Source organism: Haliotis rubra, unplaced genomic scaffold (genome assembly GCF_003918875.1).
Source record: "Haliotis rubra isolate DU_JTF1 unplaced genomic scaffold, ASM391887v1 Scf341, whole genome shotgun sequence".
In the NCBI taxonomy this organism is placed as follows: Eukaryota; Metazoa; Mollusca; class Gastropoda; order Lepetellida; family Haliotidae; genus Haliotis; species Haliotis rubra.
In genome coordinates, this window is record NW_025767015.1 from 190,234 (window position 1) to 213,066 (window position 22,833).

Sequence of the window (22,833 nt, forward strand, 5' to 3'; positions counted from 1 at the left end):
ATAAATGTGACATGGAAGTAGTCCGACACATTCTGGTAATCTGCTGGTTGTTATTTTCTTTTTGTTTTCATTGAGACCAAGGGTAATAGTCAGAAATGAGGAGAAGTACAGTCATTGTTGTGTGTGTTTGCATCAGTCATGGAGTCACGCTTTCAGAAACTATAATATATAGTGTTGAAACTTGGAAATAAATGGAAAACACCTATTTCTATTTAATTATCATTTGCTATGATGCACTTCCCATGTATACTGTAAGCCATTAAAAACGCAATTGGTATTTGTTGTCCTGAAACTCACAAAAGTTCTATTGAAGATTTTTGCCTGCGATACAGAGGATGTAGGGATAAAAGGCTGTTATTCTGGCCCATTTCGAGTTCGAGTCCCCGGAGCATTCCTCTCACATGAACTTTGATACTTAAAACTGAACCTTTGACATTTCTCGTAAACACAACTACATTCATGAAACACGTTGTTCACATGCATTACCTGCACCCAGGCCCTGTAAAAGCACAAGGAATTGTGGAACTCAATCACTTTGAGAAAATGCCACACTTGACACATGACGAAAGGAATCAGGTTATCGGTATGGTCAGCCAAGGTGCTTCAGATGGGATGATTGCCAGGCACTTTAATGTGCATCCATCCACTGTAAGTCGACTCAGACAACGTTTTCGGGCTACCGGAAGTGTTGCTGATCGTCCGCGACCTGGTGCACCACCTGTGATAACAGCTTGACAAAACCACAATATCCAAGTTTCACACTTGCGAAATCGGTTCCAAACAGCTGATGATGAGGCAAGGAGGACAATTGGGACATTCATTCAACGTCATTTCAGCGCCCAAAAGGTGCAAGGACGCCTTGCTGCCTTCAACATCCAGTGTCTTCACCCGTACCGTGGTCCAACCTTATTGCATCGCCACTGACTTGCCAGACAGCGATGGGCAGCAAATGGGGCCAATCTTGGCAACAGGACATTGCTAGATGTCATTTTTTCAGATGAATCCAGGTTTAACTTATCCTTTGCAGATGGACGTCCACAGATTTATCGACGTAAAGGAGAAAGACTTGCGCCAAACTGTGTCCTTGAACATGATCGTTTTGGATGGGGTGGTGTCATGATCAGACCACAGACCATCAGAGGCTGCAGACCATCCAACAGCTGTTCCTGAGAAATGTGTGTCTTTCAATGCCCCAAAGACTGCGAGCATGTCTTGCAGCGCACGGTAGACAAACACGATATTGACTGCAAGTGACCCCTCCTTTGTTTGATGTCGTTGTTGCATCACTGATGTTGTTGTTGACTAGACATTTTCAGATGAAATTATTCACAGAACAGGAGGGGCATGTATAACCAGGATATTTAGAGTTGAAAACATTATATACATTTTATAAATATTTAAGGACAATTTGAAGTCAAGTTAAGAAGGGTCAATGTACTGGGAAAGTGCATTGACCAAGCTAACTGAATTCTTATTGATTCACTTTTCTTGGGGAATAACAATTTCTCTGAATTGACATAAATGAGGGAAAAAGGTTCAATCTCGTGTCTCTACACAATTAGGTGGATGGACATTCGTGATATAGATGGTCAGTTTGGTCAGTTTGTCGATAAAGGGGCACACATAGGATCTGAAATGATTTGATTAAGTATCTTCTGGCGCCTACCAGTCTGAAATATTAGTTAGATATTTGTTAGATATGTCAGTGTTTGGTTGATGGATGGCTTAAAGCTAACTAGCAATGTCATTTTAAAACTGAAAGAATTTGATGGTACCCAATAGAGTCCCGGAAAGGGATTAATGAAAGTAACTAATTATTAAGATGGGATATGAGTCATTTTTGTATGACGTAGGATATTATTTCGGGGGGAGGAGCCAAAATTGTTAGACATTCAATTTTGTCACAAGTCGAGGGAGCAGAGCGCGATTCTGGGCCCCACCGTTGACTAGAGAGGTTCTCTCTGTATATTGAGAGAATGGCTCAGATGAACTTATAGTATTAGGAGTTGTACAAGAAACAAACAAGTTCTTCCAGGAAGTTTGTGAACAAATGTTGTGTGTAATTCAGGAGAACTAGACAATATCAGAGGACCTTTGTGCAAGAATTCATTCAAAAATAAACAGGACTTGAACACCATATTGGACTTGTATTTGACTATTCATATGAGCTACATCATCCCCGGAACAAGAGTAGATAGACAGATTGCCTAGGGAGAAGGGTAGAACACCCCGACACCCTCAGGTAACACATCCTTTCTGCAATTACCTCCTGTACTCATATATTTATCATTTGTTAATGTCCTTATCCACAGCAAATTCTCTCCAAGTGAACTGAATTACAATGACCACATGGTAAGCATAGTAGAGCCCTTATCGTTATGCATGTGTGACCTCATAGTTCATGCATACAAAAGGGGAGTCAGGGCATTATGTTTAATAATGTGTCCATTTATATAGCGCCAAACTCCACACTAGGTATGCTCATAGCGCCAACAATCAATAGCACAGCACATTATTACCTCGGATAACTCAAGCTGCTTGTTAGGTGCTAGAAGGTTATAGTCACATGACTTTATCCCACCAGATACCCATTTTCTGCTGGGTGAACAGAGAAAATTTTGAACAACTCACTCTCAGGAGTCAAGCTGTCAAACACAGTCACCCATCCAAGGACTCTCTGTGCCCAACTTTGCTTAACTTCACCTGATTTGTGACCTGATCGCTATGCACCGGGCCACACACTGCCATACATGTTTGCATGTACATGTATGCGGATGTTTGTGGATGTGAATACTTTAGAACCAGTTATGCAACTTTGACGTTTGATAAGTTTGTATGTTTGGTGGTTTTTAACTTTCTTGTTTTTTCTTTTCCTGGCAGGCTTTTGGTTGTACATCTAAGGTTGCACTTTTTGTGTTTGTATTTCACATTCTAAGATGCCTAGCGGATAGAACAATCGAAAAAAAATTACATTATCAGACAATAAAGGTATAGTTTTTTTTATGACGTAACAATTGAATGACGTTATCCCATCACTGCGCCATTCTAGTGTGCCCCCTCGTAATCGAACCATTTTACATTACGTCACAATGTAAGCGACGTCACGATGCATGTCAGTTGTCATCGCCTCGTACGGCCTCCTACAGTAAACTACACCATTGCATCCAGTTTCTTGGTTTGCTGTTGCTTCACGCAGCTAACATCACTGGTGGAAACATTACGTTTATGTTTTACGACGGTTAAAATGTGTCATTTCGACTCACAAGTTTTCAGCGACACGGTAACGCGTTTGTAATGTTTACATTCCCACAATGCAATTGTGGTATGTCGCTTGACTACTCAACTTCCTCTGGATGTACTGATCTAAACTTACGCTGGTAGTAGAAATGCAACATTCATATTGCCCCATATGGTTTACGTTAATGACAGATGTAATTAAAATAATTCAGAGAAGATATTTAATCGAGCGTAAACCGTCATCAAACTGTTATCATTTGTTTTTTTCTTGTAGCGTTAGAGTCTTAGCGTGGGGGGCAGACACATCAATAGAACAGGCGCCAGTTAGCCCTGTCGCGAGGATTCTTAATTTAGGTCACCGACACCATCGTTTGTTTTCTGCCTTAAATTAATCGTAATTATCTGTAGAAAGTATTAAATTTGGCATCTTAGAAAAGAAATACACTTCGCCCTACCACCATGTATAGTGTAATAAAACACACTTTTGCCCTGAACTATATAATAGTTCAGGGCAAAAGTGTGTTTTATTACACTATACATGGTGGTAGAGCGAAGTGTATTTCTTAAATCTGACCTCACAAACTCTGAATACTGTTCATACTAAGAATATCAGAACTGTGATAACCTCAGTTGACTCAATACACCCAAATTTTGACAACTGAATACATGCAGTCACTTCTAATTGGGAAATATATATATATATCATATTGTGGCTTCAGATTTAAATTTAGATGGGTTGAACACTCATGCAAATTCCATTCTCTTTCAGTCACATAAGCAAAAACTTACATCACCATACATAATAAGCATACCTGTTTTGATAATCTCTCCCAGGTTTTCTTCAGTCGGTATACGGAGCTGTTGACAAATGCTGCACAAATCTGGAGTACACCATTGTAGTTATGCATACATCTGCAAATATCTGCAATTGCTGCCCATTTTTCAATACATGAGACCCTCTCTTGCAGATTAGGACGGTGAACAATTTCTGACACAACTAGTCTACTGACCTGAAACATAAAGGCACATTTCTGAGGAGGAAATACAATAATGCCAATATTAAGTGCATGCAAACATTTGAGGAATTACTTATTTTGACATGGAGGTTATTATTATTGTTCATAACTTTTGTTTGGTAATTCCTGCAAATACAAAGTCTTTATTACATCATTGCCTGAATACACAAGTGGGATTTGGGGGTTCTGACAAACTGAAAAAGACTGCTTGGATAGTTTACAATAGACTGTGGATACCTATTTTATTCATTTCCTTCACTCTAGCATTCCAAACACTGATAGGTTAATTCATCATCCCATCGATGTTAATTTGATCAATTGTAACCATCAAGGAAATGTGTGATAATGAAACATACTCTCACATTAGCTTGATATGTTTGTGATGTCATGAGGTAGGAACAATTACATGTATTGTTAGTAATTGTTAGTAAACTTACCTCTGGATTATGGTTGCCAGTTTCCTGTGGAATCACAGAGACAAACAGAAATGAAAGAGAATAAAATTCTCTTTTAAAAAACTAAGTCACAGCTATCCCTAGTGGTATGCCTAAAGAGTATGCATTTATCTCCCTTAGCCATGACTTCACAGCATTGTTCTACCCAAGCCCTCATAATTTTTTAATAAAAAAACACCTCTCCTCATACACTTCGCGGGGACATACGGGAGGGACCTATATCCCATAATCCAGAGGTTAGTTTACTAACAATTACTAACAATACATGTAATTGTTCCTAATTATGTCGTAAAAATTCCCTCTGAATTATGGTTGCCAGAATCCCACATATGGAAGGAGGGCCCGTGGATGGAGGAGATTAGGTATACCATTTACTTATTGGAATTAGATAATTCCCTACTAGGATAACTATGACTTAGATAACTTCATGTCCCATGACGAAGAGTGGAAGGTCGCGTCATACCAAAGGACGTTAAAATATGGTACTTGTTGGTCCCTGCCAGGCGCTTACCATTAATGGGTACAAGGGCTGGTCGGCTCAGAATCTGTATAATGTGTCTGAGTGAGGTATTAATGCTTCACTGTGGCATGGTATCTCAGTGGGCTAGCACTATAAAACCAGCTTCAGTCTGGGCTAGTACAAGCAGCCGCACATACACATGCATGCATGTCATCATATGAGCGAAATATTCTCAAGCACGACATTAAACCCAATTTAACCTCACCTCACCTCATGTTTCTATGATGCCCGCCACCATAATCCTAACAGATGATTAATTGTTAGTCTTCCATTAAGGACAGGAAGTTAATGTGAGGGAGAATTCCTAACTCACTAGGAGAGTCTGCTATATCCCTCTTTACTTAAGAAAACTAAATATGCAGAGACCTTTTGATCCATTTCCTTGAATCAAATGGCTTCACTTCCAGTTCTATGATGTCACTTCCGGTCAATTAATATCGTATTGAGGACTGAACTATCTCCCACTGGTTTCCTCACGTCAATACCGTGCTATGACGTCACTTGCGGAACTATGACGTCACTTCCTGTATTATGACATCAATTTCTGGTTTACGGTATTACTTCCGGTTGATGACGTCACTTCCGGTTATATGACGTCATTTCCAGTCGTTGCATATTCCCCTTGATTCTAATACCGTGCTTTTAGAAAAACTTAATTTCACATTCCCCTAAACGCTCTAATAATGGATCTAGCATCACTCCTACAACCCCATCACCTATCGCAGGGATACCAATCCCGCTAACTTAGTGCTCATAGTTAGTAGAGAAGTTCATTTAAATCCTCACCATTCAAAGGTCTTTGTGTAGTGGCACTGTGAGTCTCCCTCTCAGAATGATCAATTCTCCTGTACTCCGTAGTCTGGACATGTGCAGCTCTGATCCCTTTGGAAGGCTCACTTCTGACATCTAGCCACCACCACCCTCACCCCCACCACCCTCACCCCCACCCCTTTCCCTCCTTTTCTTCCCCCATAAGGAGGTCAGGCAGAGGAGAGATGCTGTGCCATCACTAGAGGACCCAAGGAGCGGAGGCCCTCCATAGACGTAGCAACGACTCTTAGGTAAAAGTTTGTAAAGGAGTTCAAGGACTTCCACTGACAGCTCGACACCACTTGCTCAACTGAAACCAAATTCCAAGCTGCTAGAGAAGACGTCAAAACTCTGATCTCATGCGGCAAAAACTTATTGTCTATATTATTTTGATCACAGTCCCTATATGCCAACGTGATAGTTTTCCTGAACCAAAAAGATATAGTATTTTTGGATATCTCTGAATCAATATTTTGCTTACAAGGAAGGAATAGCCAATGCCAATTGTGCCTGAATGGCAGAGTCCATTGAATGTACCAGCGCAAGCCACGAATAGGGCGGAGTAACCTTGATCTGTCCGATCTAGAGGAAGGGGTAGGCAAGGCAGGAATCTTATACCTTCTAGGCTCTAAAGGTCCACAAGATGATGATTGATTTTAAGCCACAAACTCTGGTAAAGTTCTGCAAGTAATGAAATTATAGCCCTCCGCGAAAGTTATTGATTTAAAATAAACTGCGTGAATTTCCGAAACTCTGGATGCTGTTGCAAGGGCTAGTAAAACACTGTCTTAAATGATAAGAATTTCAACGATGTGGATTGCATAGGTTTGAAAGGAGCTCTTTGGAGGCACTGCAGAACTAGGCATAAGTCCCATTTTGGAAATATAGAAGCATAAATCCTTGAGCTGAAAAGATCTGATCAATTTATGAAGAGATGAACTGGTTCCCACTGATAGTCCCTGAATATCACAAACTGATGCAATAGCCGATCTATAACCCTCTACAGTACTATATTTTAAATTCTCAAAGTCTCTCAGATACAGGAGGAAATCCGCTATCATGGGGATAGATGCTGGAGATTCAAGAGTCCTCTGTCTCTTCTCCACTGGACAAATCGATTCCACTTTGCATGCATGGTCTAATTGATTGTGTGATTGCCAATGAAGATTTTTCATCAAATCCCTGCTATTTGAGCATTCTGCAGATAACCTCCACACGTGAAGAGACAAACTCTGAGGATTCTCGTGAACTCGAGTAGATCCCCGGCTGCCTCAGGAGATTGTTCCATTCCGGTAGACGCAAAATCACATCCGTGAAGAGCTGAAGAAGTGTGGGGAACCAAGTTCGCGCACGCCAGAGAGGAGTCACTAGGTAGACTACGCAACTGTGAGTAATGATCTTGGCTAGAACTTCCGATAACATCTTGAACGGCGGGAACGCGTACGTGATCATATTGTACCAAGGGATAGACATGGTGTCCACTGCCCACGCTAGAGGATCTGGAACCGGACTGATATAAGTGGGGAAGTGATTGTTTCTGCATGTTGCAAATAGATCTATAGCCGGGGTCTCCCATCTCTGTCCGATCAACCCAAAGGCCTCCTTGTGAAGAGTCCATTCTGTGGAAATGATCTTGTCCTGCCTTGACAAAGAATCCGCTAGTATGTTGTAATGTCCCGGGAATATGACGTGCCCTTAGATAACATTTTGTGAGATCGGCAATCGCAAACACCTGCTGTGGGAGGTGTAAGAGATTCCGTGACCTGGTTCCTCCCTGCTTGTTTATATAAGTTAAAACAGTGGAATTGTCTGTGGCTAACATTACACTCTTCCTGTGAAGCATCCAACTCCAATGAGATAATGCCTTTACTATTGACAACATTTCCAGAACATTGATATGCACTCTCCTCTAAAGTCCAATTTCTCTGAACTTGGAATTGATCCATGTGTGCTCCCCAACCTGTGGTGGAAGCATCCGAATAAATCGTGAGATCCTGAGGAGGTGGCCGAAACGGAGCTCCCATCAAAACATTTGATTCCTGAGTCCACTGAAGAAGTTCTGTCTTTACGTGGTCCGGACAAACAATCATCAAATCTAGGTCTAACATTCTGTTCTGGTTTAGCCAGACCTGGGTTTCTCTCAGATGGATCCTGCCCCTCAGAGTGAAATCCTGGTTAGATGTCAAGGCACCTAACAGAGACATCCAACTCCTGATTGATGCCTGCTGTATCTCTATGGCCCTATATCCTGATCCGTAAATTTCCCAGCGGTCCTGCGGAGGGAATATATGACATGTTCTCGCATCCAGAATCCCTCCCAGGAATTTTATCCGAGGCGAAGGAGTCAATTCCGAATTTTCTGGATGCACAATGAGTCCAAAATGAACTATGAACTTGGTCTGTATTACAAGCTTGTTGGTGATTGTATTCATGGCTAAAAAATCGTCCAGATAACCGTGAATGGCTATGCGTCTGTGATAAAGAAACACTAATTATAGCTGTAAACAGCCAAGAGATATTCCGAACAGTAGCACTCTGAACTGATATCTGTGACCGTTGACTGTGAACCTAAGGTATCTCTGCGACTGTGAATGTATAGGAACATGCAGGTAAGCGTCCTTCAAATCTAGCTAGACTTACAAACTTGGCGTCTGGTTGAATGAGGCTGTGCAGATTGGCTAACGATTCCATCCTGAACTTGGGTGGTTTCTGGAGAAAGTTTTTGTTGAGAATCTTTAGATCGATTATCATACGCATTTCTTCCGGATCTCTCTTGGGAACTAGAAAAACGGGAGAGTAGAACCCCTCTGACGTATCCTGAGGAAGCAGTTCCACAATGGCTTCCTTCTCTAACAGTTGTTGAATTGCTTTCTCGGCCGCAGCTAGTCGATGGCCTTGAATAAAAAATCTGCGACCCGTCGGATGGCATGTGACTGGAGGTTGAACCTGCCAAGGTAACATAAATCCCCGACGCACTACTGAAAGTATCCACGAGTCCTTTGTGATTAACTCCCAATTCTTGTGATACAATGCCAGGCGACCCCCCACCGGCAAAGGAGTCACTGGTTGAACAATATTGAAATCCAGGGGCGGTTCCAAATTGTAAGGAATAGAATTCACTGTTAGAGGGGAGTCAAAACCTCCTAGCCCTTGAGGGGCGAAAGGACCTAGCCCCCCTAACCCTACCTCTAGAGTTAGCAGAAGATCCCCTGCTAGAAGGAGCGGCAGAACGAGGTCTAGAGTCCGAGGCTCTATCAAAAGCCAAGTGTTGTAGCGGAACCTGGCGATTTAAAGTCTGTGGACGAGATCCAGAAGATTGCATCCCATCTCTCCTACCCCTAGGAGAACTTCTGTTCAAGTTTGGAGCCAGGAGGGCCGAAGCCAGACGCTGATTCAGATTCCTAGTAGTAATGGCATCCTTAGCTTCAAGTGCCTGTTGACACTGACCATTTAAAATCGCCTCTGAATTCAAAGGTTGTTGGAATATCAGCTCCTTAGTGGATTCAGGTAAATTCTTAACCGAGTTCAACTTATATGTTCTGTCCATGGCTGTGAGTCTGGCCAAGGAAAAAACCTGACTCTGGGTAGCGTCTGAAACGGCGTGATATAATACATCCAGGTAAGAATAAGCAAGTGCCACCTCATGCACAGACATGGCCACCAACGTATAATCCTTAAACACCGGAGGAAGCAACGCCGGTACTCCCGCCGTGAACCAGTTAACTTAAGACAGGATGTCAATAGATGCCCGTGCGGCCGTGTCCAACTCCTTAGACTCCCTGGGATGCGTGGTAACAAACTGTCTTTCAGATTCCTGGCGTCCAGGAGACTAAAATCCTTATCCAGATGTGGTGAACTAGCTGTAAATCCCAATTATGAATGGTGTAAGCCGCTCTCTGAGAAACCAAGGGAGATTCGCCAAGGAAGTTGATTTAGTTCATAATTCATTATAATTATCCAAAGCCAATTTCACTACTGATGAAAGAGGTAAGGACAGCCTTGGGGTTTCTCCGGAGGTAGATACCCGGAAGAACCCAATTCAATTGGTATCTCAATTTCCGTATTATCTGACGGTGGAAGCAAAGTACTCGGATATAGTCCATATAAAAATTCCATTTTCTTTTTTAAAGACCATCCTGGAGCATAATCTTCTGCAGCTGTGTCCATGGATGGTACCGTGATAAATCCCTCCTTCATAACCAGCTCCAGGTTAGAAACAGGGTAGGCCGTATGTCGCTCCGAGTCCGACAAGTCCGGCAATAAAGGCAATATCGGCGGATTGTCTGTGTCAAAGTGGTGCTGGCTAACCGTAGCCGGAACTGTAGCCGTGGGTCCCGTAGCTCCCGTAGCATTCCCCGCAAGGAAAGCGGCCTTCCGCTGAGAATCCACCGTGAAGCCCATGCTAACTAACGGCTGGTGCGTGTCCATGCCGGTAGCCTCAGCCCGGTTAACGAAATCACCCCCAAGCCGCACGGGCGACACACTGATCCACCAGAGCATGAAACGATAGCCGGCTCTGCAGACGGCACGGCTTGGGTACTAATCCCCAAGGGTACACTGCATGGGATGGTGTCCCTCCCACACGAAGCCTTAGCGTCTCCCGCCGTGGGAATCGGCAACCCAGCTTCAGGACAGTGGTGATACTCGACCGAACTGAGTAGAATACCGAACCGCCCTACGGGGAATGACTGTTGACCTAGGGACCTTGAGTGCCCATTGTCATTATCGTCATTCATAGGCAGAGCCCTTTGAGTTAATGATTCCAAAAAATCCATCTGTCTCTGAAGAAGGTCTGATATTATTTCCTCATTGTGCCATTCAAAGTCATGAAAAGATTGATTCATATAGGCCTGAATTTCCGATTTAAAGGAAGACAAGAGAGCCGTGATGGTGGACATGTCCACTTGACTAGATGAAGAAGATTTAGATTTTGACCTAGATCTGGGCTCTGATTTCTTAACCTAGGCTGGCTGAGATTGAGAATCAGATTTCTTATTCTTAGATGAATCGGAAGAACCCAATAATTTTCTCTTCTTAGGATTATTACGGGCTTTGTCCATCATAAACCACTCATCCTTAGATAACCCTGAGCAAAGTAGGCAATGATCCTACCATGAACAAGTAGATCCGACAAAACAATGCACAAAGAGAGTGAGGGTCCGAATCCGCCATAAATCTCTGACATTGTAAGCACTTATTTTGCGACTCAAACTCAATCAAGCATCAATTTTTACAAGAAAATACACTTCAACAATAAATGCAATGGTCAAACAACGACCAATGCGATTACACTAACCAGTTCTGTTGAAATGATCACATGTGAAGACTTTTCAATAACAATTCTCTTCCACTTCTGTGAAAACGTCTGAGCGTGATCCATACAGAAAAAAATATATGAGGGCTTGGGTAGAACAATGCTGTGCTGTGGGTGAGTATGGTTTTATGCCTCAGTTATAAGGGAGATAACTGCGTACTCTTTAGGCATACCACTAGGGATAGCTATGACTTAGTTTTTCAAAAGAGAATTTTATTCTCTTTCATTTCTGTATGGTTCTGTGATTCCACAGGAAACTGGCAACCATAATCCAGAGGGAACGTTTACAACATAATTATGTAATTCTCAAGAATGTTTCTGACATCACTTTTGGTCTAGATGAGATCTCTTCTGGTTTCAATATTCATATACAGATCATATTTTATACATTATGATGTCATATCTGGCTGCAATGTCAGTTTCTGAGATTACATGCATGTAACTATGACCTGCCCTACATCCAGTAGAGTAAGTGATTAAGATGCTCACATACCTGAAAGGTTGATGGTGTCGAACTTCTGCTGGACCTCACCACCCCATGCCCTACTGTCCTACTAACTCCGGAGAGCTAAGGGACTGTTCATAATTTATTTGGGTGGTGGTGGTGTGTGTATGGTTTGATGATGATGATTTTAAGGGGGGACACCAGTTTTGTTCTCTGTGTGTGTGTGTTGTTGTTGTTTTTGTGTGTGTGTTGTTGTGGGATTTTTTTTTGGTGTGTGTGTGTGTGTGTGTGTGTGTGTGTGTGTGTGTGTGTGTGTGTGTGTGTGTGTGTGTGTGTGTGTGTGTGTGTGTGTGTGTGTGTGTGTGTGTGTGTGTGTGTGTGTGTGTGTGTGTGTGTGAACGGTCCCTAACAGACAACAATGGCTGCTGCATTAGGTCTCAGGAATAACGGCCATATAGGTAAATATGGCTAAATATGACATTAGAGAAACTGAACATGATCTCAGACAGTTCAGTGTCTTGCGAAAAGCATGCAGCATGACCTCCGGTTGACCTGTCTTGTCATCCTCATCTTCGAGCAACGTAATAGTAGAAATGTGCGAAGTGGGTATGGTTGGGCAGGCGTGTGATAGGATAAGTATTATAAATATACAATCTACAAAATTTTAAACTTATCTCACGTATTGTACTTATCCCACAGTTGGACAGTGGGTTGCAGATTATCCTGAGTCTAGTAGGTAACAACCGTGGTGATGTGACGATGATGCACAAGGAGGCCTGTTATGAGGACTATCTCCTGATAGGCCGCTGAACTTGTGTACTTGTGATGGACTGCTTCTTCCAAACTCCACTGTACTCCCGAGTTAATGTGGTTTTATTCGAAAGGACAAAGATTGGGAAGTAAACCTTGCCTTGCCCTAATTTAACAGAAAACCCTGATAGGTGAAAGTTTGTGGAACTTTGACCTGTACAGCCTCTGCTTCAAAACCATTTCCCATTAGCCCTCGCTCTTCTGTATGAACTCCAAATATCTCCATGAAGTTTGGAGCAGAACGCTTTGAAAACCCATAAGAATTCTGTATACACACTTCACTGACGTAATTCTTCACAGTGCTTCAGTGTCGAGAACCTCTATGTTGGAGTACAAGACTGACTTACAGTCTATGACGAAGTCATGGCGAAGGGAGTGACTGTACTCCCAACATACTGGGCAGCGACCAGAAGAGGTATCTCTAAAGCCCAAATTAACATAAAGATGAAATAGATTTTATATACTTTGTTAGAAGTTATTATGATTGTGAACAGACAAATACCTTTTTCCTCTGTTTACAGGCCATTCACAACAGCTGAACCTGCACTAAAGGGCCAAACTGGTGGATCTCCAAAAGCAGCCTTCCACTATAGATGGTAGAGAGCAGTTGCTGTGAAGAGCCATGGTGGATGCCAAGGCTCGTATCTTTTGTGGATTTGACGCTGCTGGAGGAGGGAGACCAGCAAACATGTAGGCCTGAAGGATGGTGGATCGCATCCAAAAGGCCAATGTAGTGTGGGAGACTTTTGATGATGAAGTTGGAGATACTGGGATGAACAGGTGCTTTCGCAGTTGACGATGTTGTTTTGAAGCCACAATGTAGACTCTCAGTGATCTTACAAGGCAGAGATTGAGGTCTTTGATGTCGTCAGGCCCGAGGATAGTGGACAGTGGTAAGGTGAAAAGCCTGTCTGGTTGTCCTGGCAGTTGGTTCTTTGCAACTCCCATCGAAGCCCCAAGAACACTCTGCTGTGTCTCATTTTCTCAAAATGAACTCAGTTGATGTCCCATGCATGGAGCACCAAGATGCATGCTGCAGTAGCCAAGACTACTAGGAAGAAAGTTTTAATGGTGATGCACTCAAAGCATTTCTCAGCTAAGGGTTTGTAGTCATTGGAAATAAGATGTCTAAGTATGACTGACTGGAAGTCGGAATTTCTTGGTCTGATCAGCCAACTTAAAAGAGCGCAGGAGAGACTGATGTTCAGGCACTGTAGAGATCTGATACTGTGTTGAGGGCCGCCAAATATGTGGCAAGAGTAGACCCCTTGAGATTTCTGGAAGAATGTAGATGGTGTAGATCAGATAGTCTGTAATTACTTGGGCTGAAGCTGTGCTTGGGGATGGAATGCCCTTCACTTTGCAATAACGTTCAAAGTTCTTCCACTTGTCATCGTACAAGGAGCGTGTCAAGGTACAATGAGCTGCAGTGATAGCAGTGGCCACTCTCTTTGGATATCCCTTGGTGATCAGAGATCTATGGAGATGCACCAAACGTGTAGAAGGAATGTTTGCAGTGACCAATGTAGACAATCTGAGTGCGGGTGAACCAGTAGATTGTTGCGGTTGTGAAGAGGTACTGGGTTTTTGTTTGCAAGGTTTAGCAGATCAATGAACCAATACCTGGCCAAAAGCAGTACCATCTTCTTTGTCGATTGGAGCTTTTGAAGTACTCATGGAAGTAGTGCTGGTGGTGGGAACACATAAGCGTTGATGTAGTCCCAGGGAATCACTAGTGTGTCATGAACCCAAGCTAGAGGACCTGGGATTGGTGACACAAATCGGGGTAACTGGTTGTTGAACATGGTTGCAAACAGGTCAATCTCTGTGTTGGTGATCGGAAGGCAGATCGACTGGAAGATCTGGGGATGAAGGTTCCTTTCTGTTGGAGATGGATGGTCTGATCATGACAGGGAGTTGGCGATAACGTTATTCATCCCCAGGGCGTGAGCTGCTGTTACTGTGATGGCCAGAGAGTCGGCCAGAGAGTCGATCAGATGGAAGAATTTTAGAGTCCAGTTTAACACTTGCGAGGACCCTGTTCACCCCAGACAATTGATATACCACCGTGGCAATGTCCAAATTGCACAAGAAGATTGGTTGATTGTAGATGTGTGCCCAATGTGTGATGGCCAGAATGATCGCCTTGATTTCTAACTCGTTGATGTGGCATGTCTGTTCGACGGGGGACCATAGCACTGCCACTTGGGGGTCTTGTAAATGAGCTCCCCACCCGTGTAGTGAAGTGTCCACATAGGGGTGATGATTGGGAGTGAACAGCATTAAAGAGACTCCACCGCAGACATTCAACACATCGAGCCACCAACGTGATGATGGAGCAACAAGGGTTGAATGATCGGTTCTCTGAGATCATCGACTCTCAGAAATGGACGAAGGAAACTCTGTAATGGCCAAAGTTGGAGTTGGCCTCTAAGGGTGCGGGTTTGTACTGATGTGAGAAAGCCCATCACCTCCGGCCATTGACACAGAATCCTCGGTTGTGTCAACGCTAAAAGAATGAGGTGTTCTATCTTGGACCACCGATCTTGGGGAACAACACAGCCCCTATAAACTGTAGACGCTGAGTTGGGATCAGTTCGGATTTCTTTAGATTGACAATCCAACCTAACCGGGGAAGTAGTCTGGTGGCGAACTGAAGATGCTGAAGAAGAACACCCTGAGCTCACTGGACTTGGATGCAATCATCAATGTATGTCTGGAAAAGTATGCCCCGTCGATGAAGGAACTGAGTGAGGGGCTTCGTAATACGGGTAAACAGCCATGGGACCATGGAAATGCTAAACGGAAGGACTTTTCATTGATAATGGATGCCTTTGAACACAAATCGAAGATACTGATCGGGGTATATCGGAATGTGTAGATATGCATCCTACAGGTTTTAAGCTGATCATAAAATCCCCTGGTCTGATAATCGACCAGAGAAGAGCGACAGATATCATCCTGAAGTGAGGGGGCAGTTGAAGATAAGTGGCATTGAAGAGTTTCATGTTGAAGATCAACCGGAGTTTGTCCGAGTCTTTCTTGGGGACAAGAAATAATGGAGAGAAGAAGCCGGGAGTATCGGGCGAGGTTCCGAGAGACTCTATTGCAAAATTCTGAAGGAACATACCTATGGTGAAGTGAAGAACTTCTATCTGCATTGAGTTGTAGGTGTGGTGTACTAGGTCGAGCATCAATGGTGGTGAGCTGATGACGGGGAGCTTGTAACTAGTGGTGAGTGTTGTCAGAATAAACGATGATCCAGTTTCCGACATAGGTGCCAAGTCTTCCGTCTTCTGTAGACTAGATGATCAGGACAACAGAAGGTCGGGGCGGAAGACCAATGTTGTCAGAAAATCACTGTTTGCTAGGCTCAGCTCTGCTTGTGTCCACTTCGGCTGCTGGTGGAAGGTTAGGAAGGTCTCCTGGGCCTCGACCGAAATGATGATTTGCCTGAAAGGGCTCTCATAGATCAGGGTTAACAGAGATGTTAACCTGGAACTTTTGCAGCTTGAGGAGCTCTATGAAAACCTGGAACTGAGTTTCTTTGTGACTTCAGAAACATCCTCTCTAATAACGGGGGAGGAGCTGGGCCATGGTTGCCAAAAAAGGTCGTTCTTGAAACGGTCGTCCTACGAGGAAAGATGAAGAGGACCAAGACTTCTAACTGCCATGATGTATGCAAAGAAGTAGATCAAGAAGAATCTGGAACTGGTCAAATATAAAAGTCATAGTGCCCCGAATGTGACCCTGCTCTTGAGTAGATGCATGCGATGTAACCATAGCAAATCCATAGTAGTGAGAATCATGTTGATGGAGGCCAATCGCCGAACGTTGGTAGGTGATGGTGGTGCTGTAGAGGGAGGCATCTGCTGACTCTGAGAAAGGGCCAATTCTGGTTGATGAGTCTGTCTAAGAACCCGTGAAGGTCTGGTGTAACAGGCCAAACTTTCCCTGGCCAAACCTTCCTTTCAGTCATTTACTTATCCCCACTTACTCCAAATTGGCTTATCTCAAAATCATTACTATATTCAAAACTTTAACTAAATACCCAGGTTTTACTTGGATGTCCATTGCATTCAAAATTTTATTCCCTCACTCATGGCTTTAAATATGGCATCCATGTCAGCGACATCAACTTAACAGTTGGAAGCAGACGTAAACCTCAACACAACAACCCAACACAATATCTATATCAAATGCTGTATCATCTATCATTCCACTATATTGCCTTATTCTATATCCAAAAGACAAGGTTTGATAAGGAGTATATTTGGCCCATGGATATCTGAATCATATTTCATTCACCAAAAGTGATTATGAATTTGTACACAAGCTTATGTGAATTATGTTCCATTACATTTATACATAAATACAACAAATATTAGATATTAAACAGCATGATAAGAGAGCAAGCAACCTGTGTATATTACATCTTATTTACCCATCAAATGTGCGATTGATTGTTTACATCTTATGGTGCCATGATTTGGACAGATGAAGAACTAATGCAATGTGTCTTCATAGGAATGGCAACAGGAGCAGGATGGATTTAGAGATATACACCCAAGTCAGAGGCAAAAATGGACTATTTGGCAAAAATGTGCACCAAGATATAAGCCGAAGCTACTGTCGGTTTATAAGAGCAAGGGTGGGGAAGAAGTAGCCTAGCTATTCCAGAATCTCCCCCTTTTGATATAAGAACAAGGGTGGGGCAGAAGTGGCCTAGCAAGGGCAGAATCTCCCCCTTTTGATATAAAAACAAGTTTGGGGAAGAAGTAGCCTAGCTAGGCCAGAATCTCCCCACTTTTCATAGAAAACAGAACAAAATACCCTAGTTTAAACAGGGGGAAAGTTTGGCCTAAAGGGGGAACTTTAGCCTAGCCCTAACTTTCCCCGGGGTAAGAATATCCTAGGACAAAACCTCCTCTGGGAAAGGCCAGATTCTCCCCGGGGAAAGTTTAGACTGGGGAAGAAATGGCCTGCTACACCGGGTTAGAATGTGCCTTCAGTAACCCATGCTTGTCGTAAGAGGCGACTAATGGGATCGGGTGGTCAGGCTCGCTGGCTTGGTTGACACTTGTCATCGGTTCCCAATTGCGCAGATCGATGCTCATGCTGTTGATCACTGGATTGTCTGGTCCAGACTCGATTATTTACAGACCGCCACCATATTACTGGAATATTGCTGAGTGTGGCGTAAAACTAAACTCTCTCACTCACTGTCTAAGAGCAGATACAGATGCAGATACAGTCCGTACCATGGCGTCAAAGGTCTGGGGAACTTGCGTGTCCCAAGTGTAATTCCACGACATTGGTAAGATCGGCCGAGTTGAACTGGTAGGGAGCGTCGTATGAAAGGAAATCGGCGAACATGTGGGAATCACCAAAGTAGAAGAGATCATAGAAGTCCAAATCACCAAAGAAGTAAGGGTGGAGAAAGATTAACTCATCCTCGGAGGGCAATAAACGCCGGTAGTCCCAGTAGATGGCAATGCTGTAACTGTGTGGGACGGCCCACCAAGTAACGCCAAATTAAGAAGAAGAAGAAGAAGAAGAAGAAGAAGAAGAAGAAGAAGAAGAAGAAGAAAAAAAGAAGAAGAAGAAGGGATCGTTGATCATAAGTTGAAAGAAGACACAGGCACAATCGTTGATCCAAGTAAGTTTGCCAGTAGACCGATCCAGTAGACCGTCAATCAAAACTGGCACATGCATCAATTTTGGCCAATCAGCAGGCCGGGTGCACTTTGTGGATTTGTCAGACTTATTTCTGGGGTCAAACGATGCCTCCGAATTATGCCTTTCACACGCGTTATGTCTATTACATATTGCTGCAATTTGATGTGTACCTTTAACTCATTAAGCCCAAGAGCCACCTCACTACTCAACACCTGGAACCCCTCGCTGATTGCCCACTCGCTGTGCCAAGACTAATTAGTGCTAATCACACCTGATTTCCCTGGCAGGTTTCGGGGATGACAGGAAACTGTCTAGTCGTACAAACAAGTCCTGATTGTTTAATTGTGTCATAAAGATATATGTTGAAAGAAAGCAGGTGTGAATACATATCGTGTATTGCAAAGTTTTATGTAATTTGATTGCAAGTTTCTCTTGTAGACCTCTGGCGGCTTGTACATTTCTATTTTATCACAATATGCATGTATTATTTGTATGTCAGAGATGAGACACACATAAACAAATTCTCTCTCTCATATCATTGTGTGAGGTTTAATTTTACAAAACATCTATGACTATGACATACTGTAAAGAAGAATATACTTACATTCTTTATAATCTTCAATGAAAAGTGCGTTTTTGCCAATACATTTCTAGTGTATACGAATTATTTTAATGAAAGTACTATTACGCTAGTCTGTGACTAACATAGAGCATATTCATAGCTTGGCACTTTGTTTCATCTAGATTTAATGCAGAAAACATACGTGACCATACAAACATACATATAAAAAATGTATACTACATATTCCTGCATAGACATAAAACAAAATTTCCCGAATAGAACGTTTGGTATCTCAACTGTTCAATTTAGTGGCTGGTCATATGTTATCTGTGACCAATTGTATCATGAGATACCTGTCACAGAGGAAAACACAGGTAATGAGGCGTGGGCGAAATTTCTGAAGAGCACGTTTGGTAACTCAACAGCTTGGATAGAGATTGATTATTGGCTATATCCTTGACCAGTTGATATGCTGGGTTTTGGTTGTATCAAGTCAGGCTATCATGTAACAGTTTGTGTATTGTAAACATACACACTGGTAACGATGTATGAAATATACACATAAGACAAATAGGAGTAGATAGACACTTTGGCAGGGATATAGGTCCTCATTTTAGTGTTTTTCGATAAGTAAAGCAAAGCGATTGAAATCCAACCATTGAGTAGAGGTAGTATTTATTTTCATATACATTTTACACACACAACTAGTACATAAAACATATTAAATGGTTTGCTGTACATGTAAATATAATCTTCACCTTGATACGAATGAATATCCAAACTAAAGTACACGTATTACACAATTCACGAAGTGACACTATACTGAATTATTATAGTGTAAAAACTTGCAGTTGACCCCCCCAAATATTTATGAAGGTGGGCGTGCCTATATCTATACTGAATGCAAACGAGGTTCATAAGATTACAGATGTGCATGCATGCATAAACATTACACAGAGGGGCGTGACTCCATAAAGCAAGTTGTCCAATGATATAACAGCACATCTGTTTATTTTACACTTGTCATGGGATAAAACCTAGTAGTATATACAATGATAGTCCGAGATCAATTCCAAGAAAGGCCGCTGTAAAGCTTTATTTCGTAAATAAAGCTTTTGTCAAGCCCTTAGATCTCACCACCATCGTATATACTACTTTTGAATCCCCAGTTAACTTCCCGGCCACACGTGACACTATTGTGTCACTATGACCGCGAACTAGCACTTTCCTGATCACTTGACACTATTGTGCCCGTCCTATGTCATGTTGACAGGAAACAGTTTAATGCGAGCTGGTTACAGGATACTATTGGGATTACTTGGTAAGTGTTAAATATTTTTCTTGGGTGGCAACATTGTGCCGTATGGTATGACTAATAATTCCTCTCTGATGAAACCTCTCCCTGGCCCATCTCTCAAGTAGTACAAGTTCGGCTCGTTGGCTTTGATGTCCACTTTATCTATGTTGTAAGTTTTGACTGACCATATAGGATCGGTGGCTCGTTTCCGAGTGTCCCCTTCGTGTTCCCCCGGCTGGTACAGGTACCTCACGAGGGCCCTATCGGGTATCTGTTTCTCCTTCCCACGGGTTGGTGCAGCCAACTCAGTCACCACTGATTTCAGTTTGATAGCGTCGGCTGGTTTCTTGCCGGTGAGCCGAGTGGTTTTGTGGTTGATAGCCGACACCACTTGAGGTAGCAGCGCTACCCATTCAGTCGATCGTTTTCCCGGGTTGGCCATCACTCTCGCATACTGATGCCCGAATAAGCGTTCGGCCAAAGTCTGATTGAATCTCTCGACTATGGCTTGACCGCGATGAGCCCCGGCAGCGCCACGCCTGACCTGGACGCCGTGCTTGGCTAGCAGTTGTGACATGGCACCCATGAACTCCCGTCCGGGATCGACTTGCAGTTCGGTGGGCCATGTCAGCGGGCTGTGTTTGTATATGCGTTCGAATCCGCGGGCTACCTGGGCCGAGTCTTTTGCGGTTAAGGGTTCGGCTTCTTTGTAGCGGCTGGCCACCTCCACGACGGTTAGGGCATACTTGTACCTCCTGTCGTGGGGTAGGAACAGGAGGTCGGCCTGGTGGGCGTTATTGGGTACGGTAGTAGTAGGGGAATAGCGGTACGGGATCAAGTCCAACAAAAGCCTCTGCAAAGCCTTATTTCACAAATAAGGCTTTTGTTAGGCCCTTAGATCTCACCCCATTACCCCTACTACTTTTGACCCCCCCCCAGTTAACATCCCGACCTATAAAAAGTTGAGACGCCAGCGGGATACAAACCCCACATGTATACCTCACGCAAACTATAATAGGCCGCACTACTCAACCGACTGAGCTACCGGGGACTTAGCTGAAGTATCTTGGTTTAACGGGTCTATACTGGGATTGCATCATCGCTCCGTCTGTAATAGCTCCACGTGCCGCTATGTCACGTTGACCTCGATGAAACAGTTTAATGTGAATCGCCTATGATCTCTTTGGTGTTCGTAATAAAGGCTTGCCGGGCTTTTTGTATCCCCTGTTCTATGTACTTTTTTTTCTCGTCCTCACTGATAGCAGACTTACGTGACTTGGATCGAATCTCTTGTTTCATTTTGTTATATTTTGTGAGTTCAGAGAGGATTGAACGAAACTCCTCCTCTGAGATCTTACTGTCAGTGAGTGCCGTGGAAATACGCTCACTTACCGTGTTCAGCTTTGCTTCGGCCAGAACCCTGATCTCGTTATGTTTCAACGCCTTACGATGCAGTCTGCATGATGCAAACTTAAGCACCAACCCTAACACCCCTGTCACCCCAGCTGTTATTTCAATACCTAGCACTATAGGTGCAGCCACGATGGTAGCTAACAACCCAACACCTGCCGCCCCTAGTCCCATGCTGGTTGCCATAAGGGCAGTATCAGTCCCGTCCACGGCATTGAAAGCTCTATGGTTCTTCTTATATAGTGCTTTCCGCGTGTCGCGGTCTTGTTCTAGTTGGTGTTTTACATCACATAACTGTCTCAAGCGGAACCCGTCTACGGTTTCCAGGGTCTTCGCTACTTCCTCTACGACTGGGTATAGCCCCATCCTATAATATATATTACAAAAGATATTTTAATTGGGTTTCCTTTAACCTTCGATTAATGTACTTAAAGCTGATAACACTTAGATTAACTTGCGTGTAAAAAAGCGGGGTCTTAGCTCTAAGTCCATTAAGGAGACGAACTCCCTCAAGGCTTGCTAAAGGTTTGTTTCCTGATACCTTAATAATACGACAACGTTGGTTATTACACCTGTCTTTCCAACCTATCATCATATCATCTATAATGTGAATATAATTACTAGTCAAACTTATATCTCCGAGATAGACATCTATGATGAATGTGAAGTTTTCCGCGACATCTCTAAAAACCTCTTGGTAATCGAGTAATTTGATCTCTATCTTCACCTTCCCACTGGAAGCTAACATGTTGCCTGAGTGGTCTGGTATTGGTATGACTTGTACACTAGATTCCGGAACGAACGATCCTATAATCATGCCGTTGTTCCTAATCTCGGAGATAGTATTATTTTGTTTCAAGGAGATATAAGGTGAGGTGAGGGTTAAGTTGACTAACCATTCAGGCTCTTTACAATCTGATAACGACACCCGCCTATACACGTTGTCTTTGAAGTGCAGGATGTATAAGGTGTCTTCCTCACCAGGCTGATCGAATCCCTCCGTGTCCCCTAGGTCGTTAAGCATAGCGTTGGGTCGATGACTGGTCATTGCTATAATACTATTATGATATAGTTTCCAATTGTTTTTCTGATAATAGTTCAGGGGTGCACTTCACCCCCATGAAGTGTATGTTGTCGGGTAGGAAGATCTTGGTTAGTGATATCGTGTCTTCCACGATCATGGTGACTCCCTGCAGACTGGTTTTGGAGTCGACACCCACCCGCACGTAAACGGTGCAAACGTGATACTGGTGTCGTTTCGCCCACCCGAGTTTGATC

The 22,833-nt window shown here is 43.2% G+C and overlaps 1 protein-coding gene across 1 annotated transcript in view; it reads right to left on the minus strand.

The window, feature by feature from the left end:
* The window catches only part of LOC124284672 (ras-specific guanine nucleotide-releasing factor 1-like), a 1,084,942-nt gene that overhangs the window by 150,541 nt on the left and 911,568 nt on the right, over positions 1 to 22,833 (minus strand). The window contains exon 22 of the mRNA XM_046720776.1: positions 4,050 to 4,247. Within this exon, the coding sequence (XP_046576732.1) occupies positions 4,050 to 4,247 (198 nt within the window). The remainder of the gene's footprint in view (positions 1 to 4,049; positions 4,248 to 22,833) is intronic.